The 17,041-nt window shown below is 38.3% G+C and overlaps 1 protein-coding gene across 4 annotated transcripts in view; it reads left to right on the top strand.

Annotated features, from left to right (window-relative positions):
• IPO9 (importin 9) overlaps positions 1 to 17,041 on the top strand; it is a 42,610-nt gene that overhangs the window by 13,004 nt on the left and 12,565 nt on the right. For all 4 annotated transcript variants that reach the window (XM_012744427.3, XM_012744426.3, XM_020284365.2 and 1 more), the window contains exons 2-14: positions 2,243 to 2,304; positions 2,515 to 2,601; positions 3,368 to 3,569; positions 6,456 to 6,544; positions 7,619 to 7,705; positions 8,142 to 8,261; positions 8,371 to 8,471; positions 8,676 to 8,734; positions 9,323 to 9,474; positions 10,204 to 10,302; positions 11,559 to 11,665; positions 12,196 to 12,335; positions 14,142 to 14,301. In XM_012744427.3, coding sequence (XP_012599881.1) covers positions 2,243 to 2,304; positions 2,515 to 2,601; positions 3,368 to 3,569; positions 6,456 to 6,544; positions 7,619 to 7,705; positions 8,142 to 8,261; positions 8,371 to 8,471; positions 8,676 to 8,734; positions 9,323 to 9,474; positions 10,204 to 10,302; positions 11,559 to 11,665; positions 12,196 to 12,335; positions 14,142 to 14,301 — 1,465 coding nt within the window. The remainder of the gene's footprint in view (positions 1 to 2,242; positions 2,305 to 2,514; positions 2,602 to 3,367; positions 3,570 to 6,455; positions 6,545 to 7,618; positions 7,706 to 8,141; positions 8,262 to 8,370; positions 8,472 to 8,675; positions 8,735 to 9,322; positions 9,475 to 10,203; positions 10,303 to 11,558; positions 11,666 to 12,195; positions 12,336 to 14,141; positions 14,302 to 17,041) is intronic.

Genomic DNA, 17,041 nt, shown 5'->3' with positions numbered 1-17,041 from the left:
GTGATCATAGCTCACTGCTGCCTCAAACTCCTGGCCTCAAGCAATCCTCCCACCTCAGCCTCCAGAGTAGCTAGGATTACAGATGCAAGCCACCACACCTGCCTCGTTTTCAGTAGTTTTTAACCTTGTTACTTGGACAAGCTTTGAACATGAAACATTGTATATAACAACTCTTTCTTGATACTAAGTTTTTCCGTTGCATAAATAACCTTTTGTTTTGTTTAAGAGATGAGTGTCTCCCTCTGTCACCCAGGCTGGAGTACAGTGACACCATCATAGCTCACTGAAGCCTCAAACTCCTGGGCTTAAGCAGTCCTTCCACCTCAGCCTCCCCAACAGCTGGGACTACAGGGATGTGCCACCATGCCCAGCGAATTATTTTTTTTGTGGCAGGGTCTCACTATGTTGCCCAGGCTGGTCTTTACCGCCTGTCTACAAATGATCCTCCTGCCCCAGCCTCCCAAGTAGCTGGGATTTGGGGGATGATCCACTGTACTTGGCCATAAATACCCTTTGTGTGGCTATTCCAGTGGATTCCAGTTATGGTAGAACTTTACAGGGAAATTAACTTTAATCACATAGATAGGAAAGCCAAACAATGTACTAATGATGAATAATAAAACTAATAGCAAAATAACTGATTTCTTTCTTAAAGTTTGTACTACATGGCAGATATTGTGCTAAGCACTTTGCATTCATTATATCATTTAATTTCAGAGGACTGCTTGATATATAGATACCAATACTCTTATTTTGTGGAGGAGGAAACTGACATTTAGAAAGGATAACTTCTTCACCTACTGCATTTTTCTTAAAAAAAATAGAAAGGATAACTTGGACTGGGTGTGGTGTCTTATGCCTGTAATCCTAGCATTTTTGGAGGCCAAGTCGGGAGAATCACCTAAGACCAGGAGTTCAAGACCAGCCTGAGCAAGAGTGAGACCCTGTCTCTACAAAAAATAAGAAAATGAGCCAGGCGTGGTGGCATGCACCCAGTCGCAGCTACTTGGGAGGCTGAGGCAGGAGGATAGCTCAAGCCCAGGAGTTTGAGGTTGTAGTGAGCTATGATGACCCCACTGCACTGAGAGCAAGACCCTGTCTCAAAAAAAAAAAAAAAAAGAAGAAGAAAAGAAAAGAAAGGATAAGGAATTTGCCTGAGGACAGACATGGTAGCTTCAGGATTTGAATCTAAACTTGCCCAAATCCAGAGCCCATGCTCATAACCACACTAATCTATAGCTCCCTCCAAATGAGAGTGATGAGCCTATTAACCTGTATACCCACCCAAACTGAGCAAGTCTGAAAAACTATTCATTCTCTAGTATAGTGCTGTCTAATAGAAATAAATGAGTCACATGTGAAATTTTGAATTCTCTAGTCAGTGTATTAAAAAGGTAAAAGGATACATAAAATTAATTGTTAATATTGTATTCATTTAACCTGATAAATGGAAAATATTCTTTCAACATGTAATTAATGTAAAAATTAAGATATTTACTCATTATCTCATCCTATTTGTATTTTACATTTGTAGCCATCTCTCATCTCACTGAAATTCTCACATTTCAGGTACTTAGTAGCCATTGTGACCAATGGCTACTACATTGGATAGCCACAGCCTTAGAATGTGAGATGTGAAAATTATGATGTACTCTTGGTTTTACATTCTTCTTCTGGTTTTCACAAATAAGTATTTGATAGTTGATTCCTTTGCAAGCACAAATTAGATCTAAATTTTAGGTAAGAGTTGCTTATAACCTCCCAATATGCAGTTCAAGATTATCATTTATGTTGTTTATCAGAAACTTTATTTGCAACCTTTATATATTTTTAAGACTCCAGCTTTTGAAGCCAGGTTTTCTTAGATTTAATCATCTCATATTTGGTGGTATATATCTAGGCAACTCCTGAAATCACACCTTTTAAGTTTTTAATTCCTTACCACATTTATTGTTCTAAGAGGAAGGTGCTAGCATCTTGGAAAGGAAGATGGCTGGAATATACTATGCAATGACTGGGGAAAGTGAGAGGGTATTGGAACTGTTCATGAGAAGCCATGACATGCAGACCAACTTGTTTGTCTTATTTGGAGGAATCAATCTTAGCAGTTATCAACTCTTTTAGAAGCAATGGATCAAGTGCCTTTCTGAAATCTTTGTTGTTGGCCTCAGAGTTAGAGCTCAGTAAAGTGTTACGGGTTTCTTGGATGCCCTTAGACTCACAGTAAAATCTTCTCTTTCAGAATTTGGTGTTCACCTGGCAGAGCTGACTGTAGATCCCCAGGGAGCACTGGCAATCCGTCAGGTAAGTCCAGCCTGGCCCAGTTCATAAGTAATTTCCCTTTATTTGGTAATGAAACTTATGGGAAAGAGAAAGAATAAGGCCAATTTATAAATAACGTAGGATTTTGTACCAGATTTAGATATGCCTCAGATGTATCAGGCCATGTATATGTTTTTTATGTGTGAAGAAAGTCTTTTTTTTGCTGTACTACTTGGCTTATTCTCTTCACAGCTGGCATCAGTCATCTTGAAACAATATGTGGAGACTCACTGGTGTGCTCAGTCAGAGAAGTTTAGGCCTCCTGAAACCACAGAGAGGGTAAGGACAGTTACTTGATTAGTCTACCTGAAAAGATTTGAGGGACCATTTTAAGAGATTAGGCTGTCAACATTCTTTGACAACATCAAAAGACTAGGCAGAAAAGGACATTGGTGGCTGACATTATGGGCACAGTGCTATAGCCAAGAGAGCTTGAGTATCAGGCTGGCCTGTGTTCAAATTCTAGTGTTGCTTTTTACAAACTCTGAGGTTATAGGGTATGTAGTTAACTCCTAAGCCCTAATTTCCTAAATCTCTAAAATTAGAATTAAAATACTAACTTCAAAGGATTGGAGAATTGAATGAAATAATGTTTCTACTTGGTATAGTACTATGTAATCATCCTGGACCCCAAGAAATTTTGAGTTTTAGGTCTAGAGCAACGCTGTCCATTAGGACTTTCTATAATTATGGAAATGCTCTGTATTTGTGCTGTCCATTATGATAACTGTTGTATTAATACTAGCTACATATGGCTGTTAAGCGCTTAAAATGTGGCTCAGTGCAACTGAGGGACTGAATTTTTAATTTTATTTAATTTCAGTTTTAATTTAAATGGCCATGTGTAGCTAGTGGTGACCATAATGGACAGCATAAGTTTAGAGATCAGAGATGAACTCTCTGAATTCATTTGTCAAATGTAGCAGTTTTCTATAAATATGCAGTATCTTGTGCACATTATTTTTCTAACACAGTTCCAGATAGGACTAGGCTTTTTGCCAGTCACAACCTGAGCTAATGGGAAGTGGACTTTTCTCTTCTACAGGCAAAAATTGTTATCCGAGAGCTATTGCCCAATGGATTGAGAGAATCAATAAGCAAAGTGCGCTCCAGTGTGGCCTATGCGGTGTCAGCCATTGCCCACTGGGATTGGCCTGAAGCCTGGCCCCAGCTCTTCAATCTGCTCATGGAGATGTTGGTGAGCGGAGACTTAAATGCTGTCCATGGAGCCATGCGTGTGCTGACAGGTACCAAAAGCCCTTTCCCCTGGTACTGGTACTTGGATCCCAGGTGACAGGAGTACTTACATGAAGCTATGTGATAAAATGACCCAGACCAGTAGGAATTGCTACTGATGCCCCTCCTCCTTCCTAGTTTTTATCTCCACATCTAACCTCTAGCTCCATTGGCTTTTTCCAGGGGATTAGGTTGGTATAGTATTATTTCTACTACCAAACCTTATCACTTAAGAGTACAGTAATAGCATAGTGATTAAGTATTCAGATTTTGGATTCATATGCTGGCTTCACCATGACCCTTCACTTACCTGACTCTTCAAGCCTAAATTTCCTTGTATATAAAATTAAAGTGATAATAGTGTCTACCAAATAGAGCTTTTGGTAGTTTAAATGAGCTAATCTTTGTAAAGTGTTTAGCTCAATATCTGATGTGGTTAAGTGCTCAGTAAATTTTAGTCACTATAAAAACCTGCAGGTTGACACAAGTGTGGAAAAAATGTTCTAGTCACTGTGATTATCATTTTTATTATGTATTATTTTTCTACTTAGTTCAACCAAGACAAAGTTAAGAATAGTCACGTGGAATTTTTAAGGAAATATTAAAAAAGAAGATAAAAACAAGTGTACCTATATAATCGTGACCTTCACTTAGTGGTTTTAGAGAATATGCAGTCCTGAGTATCTTTTCTTTCTGTTTTGAGAAGTTGATAAAATACTTCATCTTTTAGTTCAAGGAGATTTGGTGGCTCTCCCTTCTAAGCCTGAAATCTATTAATCCCTTCTAGAATTTGCCTTTGTATATCATCAAGGATGTCCTGAGTTTCCCAGTCCTTTGCAAGTTCTGCCTGTTTCCTATCCCCTAGATGAAGTCACTATTCTGTTTTGCCTTCAAGAAATCCTTACCTGGGCTTTAGTCATCCTGTACTTGATCTTGTAGAAATCATCTTTGCCCTCTGTTCATATAGGTTTGTGGAAGTCGTACTGATATTTTTTCTGTTTCTATATGACCTGTATACTTTCAGCTTAGCTGAAATGTATTCTTTGTGAATGCCATTTCTACTTTCTGAATCTCAGTTTACTGAACTTGTGCCCGGACATCAATTAACAGATATATTTTCTACTAAGGAAAGGAACCGTGTTCCTTCCCAGTCTTCCAACACAAAGTTCAGCTTCTTTTTGACAAACCTGGGAAAAAAAGGTGGTTGTACATTTATCCTGATCAGGATGCTGAAGAACCCTCATTGTGTTTGACTAAGGAAATCACTGTTCAATGAGATCACTTTTCTGCCAGCCAGAGGGAAAGAACTGTTGGGGAATTTTGCATCCTTTTGTAATGGAGTCACCAGATATGGAGTGGATAGCAGCCAACCTCCATTCTTAAATAGCTGCTCCGAATATTTTCAAACAAGGGCAAACTGTGCTCTGACAACAGAAACTCAGGCATGCATGAAGATAGCAGGATATTGCTCTATGGACAGGAACACATTAGGAGAATAAGAATGATTCTCTTCTGGGTTTTTTTTAAGATTCTGACTTCAATGAGACTTCCTGTTAAACTTATGTTTTCATAAAAGAGAACTAATTAAGGCTCATGGTGTGGAGGAAATGCAGACATAGCAGCTAAATGTGAAAATATTTGGTCTACAAGATACAGCTTTTTCTTCCAATTCAAAGAAGTTTGAACATTCAGGTGTTGCTGGTGTCCCAAACTTTTTCTGATTGCTGGATGACCTCAGAAAACTTATTTTGGACTTAAATCTGTAAAGTGTTGATAAATTGAGACTTCTAGGGATAATTATAGGAGAGCAAAAAATAATAATAATAATAATAATGCATCTAAGCACTTTATTATTAGAATTAAATTATACTGCATTATTCATAAAACTCATTATCATTATTATACCATCTATCATATTAGTCTGGACAAATTTTCCTGGATTTCTAAATAAAATAGAATACTCACTCACTGTTCAAAGCTCAGCATTTATTCTTTAGGAGGAAACCACAGCTAGTAAAAAAAACTCAATCTTGTGTATTTTATCTTCATTTGAGTTGTAGGGATTGATATTGCCCAAAATTAACCTTGAAAATGCCAACTTGTATTTCTTGTTGTATAACCTCCTGGAAAATGTCCCAAATGATTATCTCCATATTTATAGTGATAATGTGGGAAAGCATCAGATAAAGTGAACAGTTATTGGAACTCAAGGGCCTGTATGCTAGTGCTTAGTAGCATGAAATCCAGTGTCCTTTATGTCATCTTGGTCAGTTCTTTGTGTGTGGTATGTTTGATTTTTTTTTTTAAGTGAAGGGAAAGATATGACCCGTATTTCCCTCACCTTCTTCAAGTTCATTGAACTGTGTGTAAGTTGCTTTTTGCCATGTTCATGTAGGAAATCCCTTTCTATTCCAATTAGCAGCAGCCTCTGACTTTTGGGTCAATAAGTATCATTCACTAAGAAGAGTAACATGTACAGAATGAAGTTGAAGCCTAGTAAGTCTGTACATATTTTATTATGTGCATCAAAACAATTACAAGGGAACATAACTAAAAACATAACCCAAAGGTAAGAGACCTAAAATTGTATTTCAATGTTGACAGATGGGCACAAAGTGAATTAATACAGAATTTTTCAAAGTTTACCTCGCAAAAACTTTTATGCAATTCTATTACAGATTTTCTGTCTCCCTATTATTCTCTTCTCTCTTCTAACAAATAATCAGTAACTCTTGCCGCTTTTCCCTTCCCAGGGCGAGACTACCAGGACAAGTGTCTTTACCTGTATACAGTTTGTTTAGGAACTACCACTGAGAAGCAGTTTGGAAAATTTCACACTTAATATATTTATAAAGCTGTGTTGTTGTTTCTTAACAGTACCACTTTTTTCTTTGTAGAATTCACTCGAGAAGTGACAGACACTCAGATGCCACTTGTTGCTCCTGTCATTCTCCCAGAGATGTATAAGATCTTCACCATGGCTGAGGTATGAAATCTCAGCTCCAAGATTACAGCGAATAAGGGCTGTTCAGGTTCTAGTCATCCTCCACCTGTCAGGTGGGAGATCATGGTGTTTGCTACTGATGCCCATTCCTAAAGACTAGAGCTGACAAAGATCTGGTTATGAATCTGAGTTAACCTTCATAACTATAAGGGCAAGCCTTTGATAAAAAAGTGAAATAGCTGAAATATTTCTTCATATATTTCATACCTTCTGGCATCCTGTAACCCTCTAAGTACCTAATGCCTTTGTGCTACTTTTAGACTCTCATTGAGTTATTCCACCTCAGCTTAACTACCTCACCTAAAAAAAAATTTTTTTTTTTTGAGACAGTATCGCTTTGTCACCTGGGCTAGAGTGCCGTGGCGTCAGCGTAGCTCACAGCAACCTCAAACTTGTGGACTCAAGTGATTCACCTGCCTCAGCCTCCCAAGTATCTGGGACTAGAGGCACATGCCATGATGCCCAGCTGATTTTTCTATTTTTAGTAGAGACGGGTCTTGCTCTTGCTCAGGCTGGTCTTGAACTCCCTAGCTCAAGCAATCCTCCTACCTCGGCCTCCCAGAGTTCTAGGATTACAGATGTGAGCCACCACACCCGGCCAACTTCACCTAAATAATTAGAAGTAATCTATCACTACATTGCACATAATAGATCGTTAATATAGTGTCTGTGTATTTGGTTAATGTGTATATGAATGATGACTCATTCACAATGAGTTGTAAATACCTTATGGATAATGTTTTAACCTCCCTGTTCCGCCTTCCCCCCAACCAGTGGTCTATATTTTAAAAGAAATACATTGGTATATTTTTAATCAAATCAGCCCACAGAGACATAATATATAAGGCTGATTGCAATAAGTTCTAACATTATGATCCTGCTGCCTTCCATTCTCTGAATTATAAAAGTCCGTCTCCTGGACATAAATGAATTACATTTCTCATCTCTCTAGGGAATCCAATCTTGTGTGAGGATTGATTAGTCATAATTCTAATCACAGATACACACATACATGCACACTCCAATCCCATGGCTATGCTGTAATCTTTTTCCCAGGTGTATGGTATTCGAACCCGCTCCCGAGCTGTGGAAATTTTTACCACTTGTGCCCATATGATCTGTAACATGGAGGAGCTGGAAAAGGTAAGTGAGTTTTGGGGGCAGTAACAGCCTTCATGCTTATTTGTCTGTATTAATGCCTTCTATTGTAGGCAGAGCAGTGACTTATTTCATGATATTAGCACCAAGAAAGCACACTTACCAGTATTCTGGATAGATTTAACTTTCTGATTAAATTTTTGATTTGTAGATAGCTTAATTTCCTTTTGTTTGAATCTCATTTCATCAAACACCTTATCCTGTATCCTTTTCATACTAGTCATCACCCAGAACTCTCCTACTCTTTTATGTCCCTCTCACGTGAAACAAAGCTAGCTAAAAAACTGACGGAGCAGTTATGAAAAGTTGGTCTTATATAATAGCTTTTGATGCCCGAAATCTCAGTGTTTGATATGTGTGTTGAACCTCTAATCTGTGGATTAGAGGTTTGCCCAGCATTGACTTTAGTTTCTGTCATCAGGGTGCAGCCAAAGTCCTGATTTTTCCCGTGGTGCAGCAGTTCACAGAGGCCTTTGTTCAGGCACTCCAGATACCAGATGGCCCCACGTCGGACAGTGGGTTTAAGATGGAGGTCTTAAAGGTAAACATTTACTGCCAATGAGATATTTAGAGTTTGAGGGGGTGATCTGAAATCATCGATTTCTTCTGGTATCACTGTAACTCTGCATTTTTTTCTCTTAACTTCTTAGGCAGTGACAGCCTTAGTGAAAAACTTCCCAAAGCACATGGTGTCCTCCATGCAGCAGATTCTGCCTATTGTCTGGAACACCCTCACTGAAAGTGCAGCTTTATATCCTTTCCTGGAAGCTTAAGGGACCCACTACCACCCGTAGTCGGGAATCTAGCATGGGGTCTTGCTTTTCACGTGGTTCCACTCTTTTAAACAGGTTTTTTTTTTTTAATTGTCTACTCTTAGTATTGGGATATATAATATTCCCTTGTAGAATATATGTAAAGCAGACTCCCAATTCTGTTTCTTTACTCTTCATCATACTTATGTGAGGACAGAAGTAAATTACACAGAGGAAGTGGAAGATCCTGTGGATTCTGATGGTATGCAGTTTATCTGACCTTTACAGAAATACCAGTTAGTGAGAAAAGGGATCTGGGAAAGGAAAAAGAAGCCAGAGACAGGAAAAATAATAGTAACTTAAGAGACTTCATGCTCTTAAGTGAGTTTTCTAATTAAGTTTCTTTTCAGTGTATCAGATGTGAGGAAATGAAAATTGACAATCTAATCCGTTCCTCATAGATGTTTGCATAAATCTCATAAATCATAGAACTTCTGAGTTGGAAGATACCTTAAAAGCCATTTAATTCAGCCTACTTCTGGCATTTTGTCCACTTTAATTTTGGGGTCCCAGATAATACTTTCATTTCTGTTTTACTATCTTTAAATTTTTCAGACTTACTGGAAAATATATTGGTATTTCTGATTCTTTCACTTGAAAAACCAAAGAGTATTTAATGTTCTCAAAGTTCCTTTCTTTGATTCCTCAGCCCTCTCTACCAAGTCCTTGGGAATAATTATTAACAAGCACTTTAAATATTCAATAATTTATAAAAATAATGTCCTTCATTTCCAGCATACATGCTTTCTTTTTGTTTTCTTTAATATCTTCTCTTGTGTATTTCCTGTAGGTGAAGTCCTGGGCTTTGAAAATCTCGTCTTTAGCATTTTTGAATTTGTCCATGCTCTACTAGAAAATAGCAAATTCAAAAGCACTGTTAAGAAAGCCTTGCCTGAATTGATTTACTATATTATCTTATACATGCAAATCACTGAGGAGCAGGTAAATAATATTTGGAAGATAGTTATCAGCTTGTATTTGGAAAATGCAATTTGATGAATGTGATCCCTTGGTCAAGTGAACACTTTATTTCTAAAAGTAGACACTAGGAGAATAACTTCATTTGAAGTTCTAGGAAAGCTGCGACATTATATTATTGCCAAATCCCTGGGTGTTGGAGTTTTATCACCTCCTATATTAGGTAATTAAACTTTCAGAACACTTTTTCCATTAGAAAAATCTCTATAGGAGATTTTTTTCCTAACCAAAGACCCTGGTATTTAGGAGAATTTATTCCTTCCCTATAAATAGTGAAATATAGATCAGATCATTAGCCTCGTTGGTGGGTCATTAAAACCAGCAAAGTACATTCGAGAATAAGATAATGCCTCTCATATAAAACAGCACAAGAATTGGCATAATTTTCACAGTGACTATCCCATCAGACCTAATATATTCAGAAAATTGATCTATCAAAGAGTAACAGCTGGTTGACAGCAGAGAGCTGGTAATCTGCCAAATTCTAAAATAGAGTCAGAGAACAATAGCCATTGCTACCTACCTTGATAAAGGATTTATTTCTTTATATCGAAAAGAAAAGACTTTGGGGGCTAGAGTTTTGTTCTGGATAAAAGGTTAAAAGTCTTCCTGTTTCTGTTGATGAAAAGAGGGAACATATGAATCAGATAGGCAGCCCCACAAAGCAAAGACCTAACTTTGTCATCTTTTCAGATTAAAGTATGGACAGCCAACCCCCAACAGTTTGTAGAAGATGAAGATGATGATACTTTCTCCTATACTGTTAGAATTGCAGCCCAAGACCTGTTGCTGGTAAGAGGGGGCTACCTTGATGATTAAACCAGATAATCCTAATCAGTCGCTTGAGCATTTTCTTTCTAGACGTCTAACCCAAGGTCAGTAGCGTTGTTGGGTGGCTTAATCTAAAACTTTTGAGGATGCAAGAGAGCCTCTCAAATGAAGTTGGAAATGCAGAAATTTCAAAATCATTGCTACTGGTTCTGACTTATAGGTAAATATTAAATATAAGAGTTGTATGGAGGATAAAGTGTTCTAATGAATAACGGTAATTGAATCAGGAACATTCCAGTTTAATCCACTCTTTAGTAAGAATCTATAGCACAAATAGGGGTTGGAAAAATTTTTTTAAAAAATAGATTGCTGAGAGATAAACATCTAAACACCAGTTTCTATTTTCTTTAGCTCTTCTGACTAAAGCATAGAGTTATCTCCAGGCTAAAATATTATGAAGTTGTTGTCACTTGCTTCCTGTTGGGTAGGAGGTTTGTTCTCCTCCCAGGTTGCTGAATCACTTCTCATTATCATTTAATATTTCTAAGGACCTATGAAAGATTATACTAGATTTCAAGTATAGTAGATTATCCTTATTTTTCTATGATCAGGCTCTAAGAATAAATACTTGGTCCATTGTCATCCAAAGCTGAATCTATCATTGCTCACATATACTCTGCTGAATATAGCCAAAGAGAGCAAACTGGTTAACCTTACAGTACCCAGGCACTGCAGAAATATAGAAACTACTCTAATTTCATTAGAGTCCCTAAACTAATGGTGTAACATTTTTAATACACCTAATCACGGTTTAGCATGTGTATGTGAAAGAGTTAGAACCATTCACTTCTAAGTATCCTTACTAAAGCAGTTTGCAATTAAAATGCATTTAATGTGCACAAATAGATTTTTTTTTTTTTTAGAGAGAATCTCGCCTTGTTGCCCAGGCTAGAGTGAGTGCCGTGGCATTAGCCTAGCTCACAGCAACCTCACACTCCTGGGCTCAAGCGATCCTCCTGCCTCAGCCTCCCGAGTAGCTGGGACTACAGGCATGCGCCACCATGCCCGGCTCATTTTTTGTATATATATTAGTTGGCCAATTAATTTCTTTCTATCTATAGTAGAGACAGGGTCTCACTCTTGCTCAGGCTGGTTTCAAACTCCTAACCTCGAGCTACCTGCCCACCTTGGCCTCCCAGAGTGCTAGAATTATAGGTGTCAGCCACCGCGCCTGGCCGCACAAATAGATTTATTAACTTTTCTCCCCTCTTCCATAGGCTGTGGCCACAGATTTCCAGAACGAGAGCGCAGCAGCCCTGGCTGCAGCAGCCACTCGGCATTTACAAGAAGCTGAGCAAACCAAAAACAGTGGCACTGAGCACTGGTAAGAGTGAATAGCATAGGCTTAACTTTGGACATGTTTTGGACATCACATCTGAGGCAAACAAATCCTTGCTTTGAATCATCTGTTCTAAAGCAATTCTTCCCCATCTTAAAAGAATTGATTAAGATGCTTTTGCTTTACTCCTTTTTTAAAAAGCTTGAAAGGAAGGACTTATGTTTTTCATAGAAAAATCTATTTCTTGGTTTTTGCGGGGGGGGGGGTTGGTCTTTTTGGGTAGAGATGGGGTCTCACTGTGTTGCCTAGGCTGGTCTCAACCTCCTGGCCTCAAGCAATCCTCTTGCCTCAGCCTCCCATAGTTGTGGGATTACAGGCATGAGCCACTACACCTGACTGAAAAATCTATTAAATTTCACTCAGTTTTCAGCTATAGGTTTAAATTGGAAGGGCAGGTAAATAGCCCCTTTGGGACAGATTGTGTCGGAATGCTCTTTTCTGAATCTTCTTCCCTTAAATGCTTATCTTTTTTAGCAACATAGTTTGTTTGACCAGGCGGTGGTATCTTTTCATAGGTGGAAGATCCATGAGGCATGCATGCTTGCCCTGGGCTCCGTGAAGGCCATCATCACTGACAGTGTGAAAAATGGCAGGATTCACTTTGACATGCATGGGTTCCTAACCAATGTCATTCTTGCAGACCTCAACCTCTCAGGTATGTTTCAGCATATGCCAGGATTCTGGAAGTTCTTTAGACTAGACTCGTCATCGACTCATTTATATTGTTCACTTAGACAGGTATGGCAGGTATTCTTATGTTCTTTGGGTGAAAATTCTATGTAACCTAGAGCTTGAACTTACCTGAACCTCTAAAACAGCCCAAAGACCTTGACTCAAGCTTTACCTACCAAGAGACTAGTTCATAATTCTTCCGTGATGTTCATGTTTCCCCAAAATCAGCATTCCCATTCGTGGTTGTTTTTGGTATTGTATTAGAATGCAAATCTGCTTGCTGTACCTTGAGAATTCTGTCGAGTTCTGTTCTCATTTATAAGTCCAGAGTGTTCTCAGTCATTCTGTGTTAGTCTCATTCTTCCTATTTGTTTCCTGTAATTGTTCTCAAACTTTATTTCTGGCCATTATTTAAGTAATTTAAATATTCCATTCTCATATTTGTATTAGCTGCTTGCCTTAAGAAGAAAGCGGCCTTTACTATTAGACTGATTTCTCTAGCGACGCAGAGCAGTAGCTAAGAATCATTGCTGGCTGTCTACAGGACATTTTCTGCTACTTGCCTCTGCTCATGCCATGCCTGTTCTCATCCTTAAAGCCAGATCCCCATTCCAAAATACTGTCTTTGCTTCCTTTCTCAGTAGTTAAATCACCGGACATTTGGTATTATGTGTTCCATTCCCAGTCCATTCACTTGCCTCTCCTTCATAGGGTAGCCCTAGGCATAGTTCACGTCACTCGGAAGCAGTCTGCCCTGTGACTCTAAATAGGTAATCTGTTATAAGCTATCTCACTCCATCACTTCCATTCTCTGAATCACAAAATTATAAGGATAGTATATCCAGAGCTCAGATCCTTTGGGAATATCCTGTTTAATTCTGCATTTATCATATGCAGGATATGTGGTTCAGTTTAGAAACCATAAAAGGAAATCATAGGTAATGCTAGAATCACTGATCTTAGGGAGCTGTGAATACCGTGTTGACGAAGGTGCTCTTTATTTGGTGGACTATGGAGTTTATTGACAGATTTTAAGTAGAAAGATGACGTGATCAGAGCTGTAATTTGTAATGTTCTAATAGTGGTCCAAAAGTAGGAAGAAACTGGCAGTGGAGAAGGCATTTAGAAGACTGATTAGTAGTGCAAGTAAGGAATAATGAGAGCTGGAGGTGGGAACTGAGCTGGTAAAGTCTTTTTAGTCTAAGAATATTCAAGATCTGCTTGGTGAAATAGTGAAAAGTGAAACTGGGAAATTTTTTTTTTTTTTTTTGAGACAGAGTCTCGCTTTGTTGCCCAGGCTAGAGTGAGTGCCGTTAGTCAGCCTAGCTTACAGCAACCTCAAACTCCCGGGCTCAAGCAATCCTGCTGCCTCAGCCTCCCAAGTAGCTGGGACTACAGTCACGAGCCACCATGCCCGGCTAATTTTTATATATATATATATATATTAGTTGGCCAATTAATTTCTTTCTATTTTTATAGTAGAAACGGGGTCTCGCTCAGGCTGGTTTTGAACTCCTGACCTTGAGCAATCCGCCCGCCTCGGCCTCCCAGAGTGCTAGGATTACAAGCGTGAGCCACCACTCCCGGCCTGAAACTGGGAAATTGATTGTGTACCACAGGGCACACATTTGCTTTTACCTTACAAGGTCATGATTTTTCTCTCAAATAAGTTGTACATGTTATGTAGCATCTAGTTACTTGTGAAGTCGAGGAACGGTGGTGGTAGGAAGAAAGCGCAAGTAACAGGAACTTTCATTGTCCAGCCCTAATTGCTCTGTCTTTCTCCCAGTGTCTCCTTTCCTCTTGGGTCGGGCACTTTGGGCTGCCAGTCGGTTCACTGTTGCTATGTCCCCTGAACTGATCCAGCAGTTCCTGCAGGCAACAGTTAGTGGTCTTCATGAGACACAGCCCCCATCAGTTCGAATTTCTGCTGTGAGAGCCATCTGGGGGTAAGTATGCTCCCCTAGGGTGATAAGAATTATTTTAAGAGATATCCCAAATCACAGTTGTTTGGTATATTATGTTACTTGGAAATTCCTGCTGAAAATCTCCTTCAGGGTGAATGTTGGAAGGACAGGGAAAGAAACCATACTAGAGACATGGCATTTACACATCCAGAAAATACCCTGTTACCTTTTCCTCCTCATTCCCTTTAAATTCACTCCAGCTCTGAAACCATCTAGGTCAACTCCCTTTCTTTCAAAGGTGAAGAACCTGAGACTTTGAGAGATAAATAACTTGCATAGGATTGCACAATTGATGAATGCGTAGGATTTTATTGGTTGATTGTGTCTGTATTAGAAACCAAATTTGAGATAATGTGGCCTAGAAACACTGCTTTTTTTCCCCCCAATTTTATCTCTCTTTTTCACAAGCTAATGTACTGGTGGATCAATAGTCATTTATATTCCTACCCAGACCTCGGGGAGCATTGTTTTAAGGAATATTTTAAGGTCCAAACTTAAGCATCTCAATTGAATCCTAAAAATTACTAACACCAAATTCATTTTCTACTGATATTTTGAGGCAGAGAGGTACATTTTGAGATTCTGTGTCTTTATATATGTCTTTAGAAAGCACTGAGGAACTGCCTATTTGTATTTGCTAATTAAATGCTTAATCTTATAACTATGAACAGAGGCTCATCTTTTTGTGCTATAATCTAGGTGAAGCAGAAAAAGTATCTGAAATAATTAAAAGTATTCTTTTAATTATTATTTAATTAATTAATTCTTTAATTATTTAATTAACCATCTTTTTTTTTTTTTTTTTTTTTGAGACAGAGTCTCACTCTGCTGCCCAGGCTAGAGTGCTGTGGCATCAGCCTAGCTCACAGCAACCTCAAATTCCTGGGCTCAAACGATCCTCCTGCCTCAGCCTCCCGAGTAGTTGGAACTACAGGCATGCGCCACCATGCCCGGCTAATTTTTCCTATATGTTTTTAGTTGGCCAGTTAATTTCTTTCTATTTTTAGTAGAGATGGGGTCTCACTCTTGCTCAGGCTGGTTTCGGACTCCTGACCTTGAGTGATCCTCCCACCTCGCCCTCCCAGAATGCTAGGATTGTAGGCATGAGCCACCGCGCCCGGCCGCATCTTCTAAAGAGATAAACTAAGTATAACTTTTCAGAAAGCTCTAAGGTCACTCAAAATGTGTAATAAAAGAGAGCCCTAACCTGGTTAATGCGTGAATTGTATTTTAAGGGTTTTTCTGGGTACAGGCCAATGGTCACTGCGTATATAGCTTCTGACTTTTGTGAAATTTGATTTCATTTATGTGCATTATTATGTATCTTTTTTCCCCAAAAAAATGAAGACTCTTTTGAAGCATTAATTATTTCTTGAGGTTTAAAAAGAAATGTCCCCTATGATGAGTGTCAGTATAAGATTAAAAGCATTGTCCGACTAAATGAGGACAAAACCATTAAAACCTATATGTATCTCACTTGAAACTGCACATTAATGACCCTGGGGTAGAACCAGTATAATAAATTAAAAAGATTATGAATATGTGGTTGATAGAGATTTGTCCACTTTGTGTTATGATTTTTCAGAAATGTTTAAGATTGTAAGCTGTGAGAAGAGTTTGGTATGAATGTGAAAGTACTTTGGGTAAAATAAACCCATTATTTTTGAGGGTGTTTTAGATGGGCAGCAGGACCTATCAAGCACACTTGTCTGTATTGATTCTCTCTGGGGGCATTAGAGTATAGAGAACTTTTATTCCGTGTTATATATTTAAAATGTTTGTTTACAGCAAGTTTATATTTTATAATAAGAAAAAATGTGAAGAAAACTTTTATTTTTAATCATTAATGTTCAGATCTCTTGGACTGCATGGGCAGTGATTTACTGATTTTCTTGAAAGGTGTAACAGATCTCCCACAATAGCTATGGATATGCACCCTAGAGAAATAGACACTTGTACATGTTTACAAAATTTTATATATAGTGTCAAACATTAGGTCCCTTGAATTCTATGTGTGGATTCCAGGTTAAGAACTATCCTGTGAAGAGATCCTATCTATCTTTTCTTGACAGCCAAGATTCTCCATTCGGTCATTTCCTGTTTGGTTGTCTAGCCAATTGCAATCTGATTTATGTCCTTATCACATTACTGGAACTCTTCTTTCTAACGTCACTAGCAACCTTTTAATGGTCAACAAAACAAACTTGCTTTTCTTATTTCTTTTGCTCCAGTTTTATTTTGTTCCTCCATGTCATATTTTCTGTATCATTGCAAACCGCATTAAATAATTTCTGAAACAAGATATTGATTAGCATATAAATATACTCATGTTACATTTCTCAAATCATATTTATGCCAGACTTTCTCCTGAGCTCCAAATTAATGTATCCACTACAAACTATCCATACTAGGATGGATATTTTATAAGTACCTGAAAATCGACACATTGACTACTGAGCTTACTATTTACTGCCTCTGAGCCTACCCTACCTGTATTCCCTGTTTTAGTAAAGCTAGAAATCTGGTACCTGTAGATCTTCAACCTAAAGATAGATATCTTTTATTCCCTATTTTAATAAAGGTGGAGATCCCAGATCTTTGCTCTTTAGATCTTAGTTCCATAGCCTCTCATCTCTTCCTCCCTCTCTTCCACTGCTACTACCCTAGATTATGTTCTTAACTTCTCTTGCCTGAATTACTACAGTAGCTTCCTAATTTATCT

The sequence above is a fragment of the Microcebus murinus genome, chromosome 23 (genome assembly GCF_040939455.1).
Source record: "Microcebus murinus isolate Inina chromosome 23, M.murinus_Inina_mat1.0, whole genome shotgun sequence".
In the NCBI taxonomy this organism is placed as follows: Eukaryota; Metazoa; Chordata; class Mammalia; order Primates; family Cheirogaleidae; genus Microcebus; species Microcebus murinus.
The sequence above is the reverse complement of the archived record's forward strand: the minus strand, read 5'-3'. Positions and strand labels throughout refer to the sequence as shown.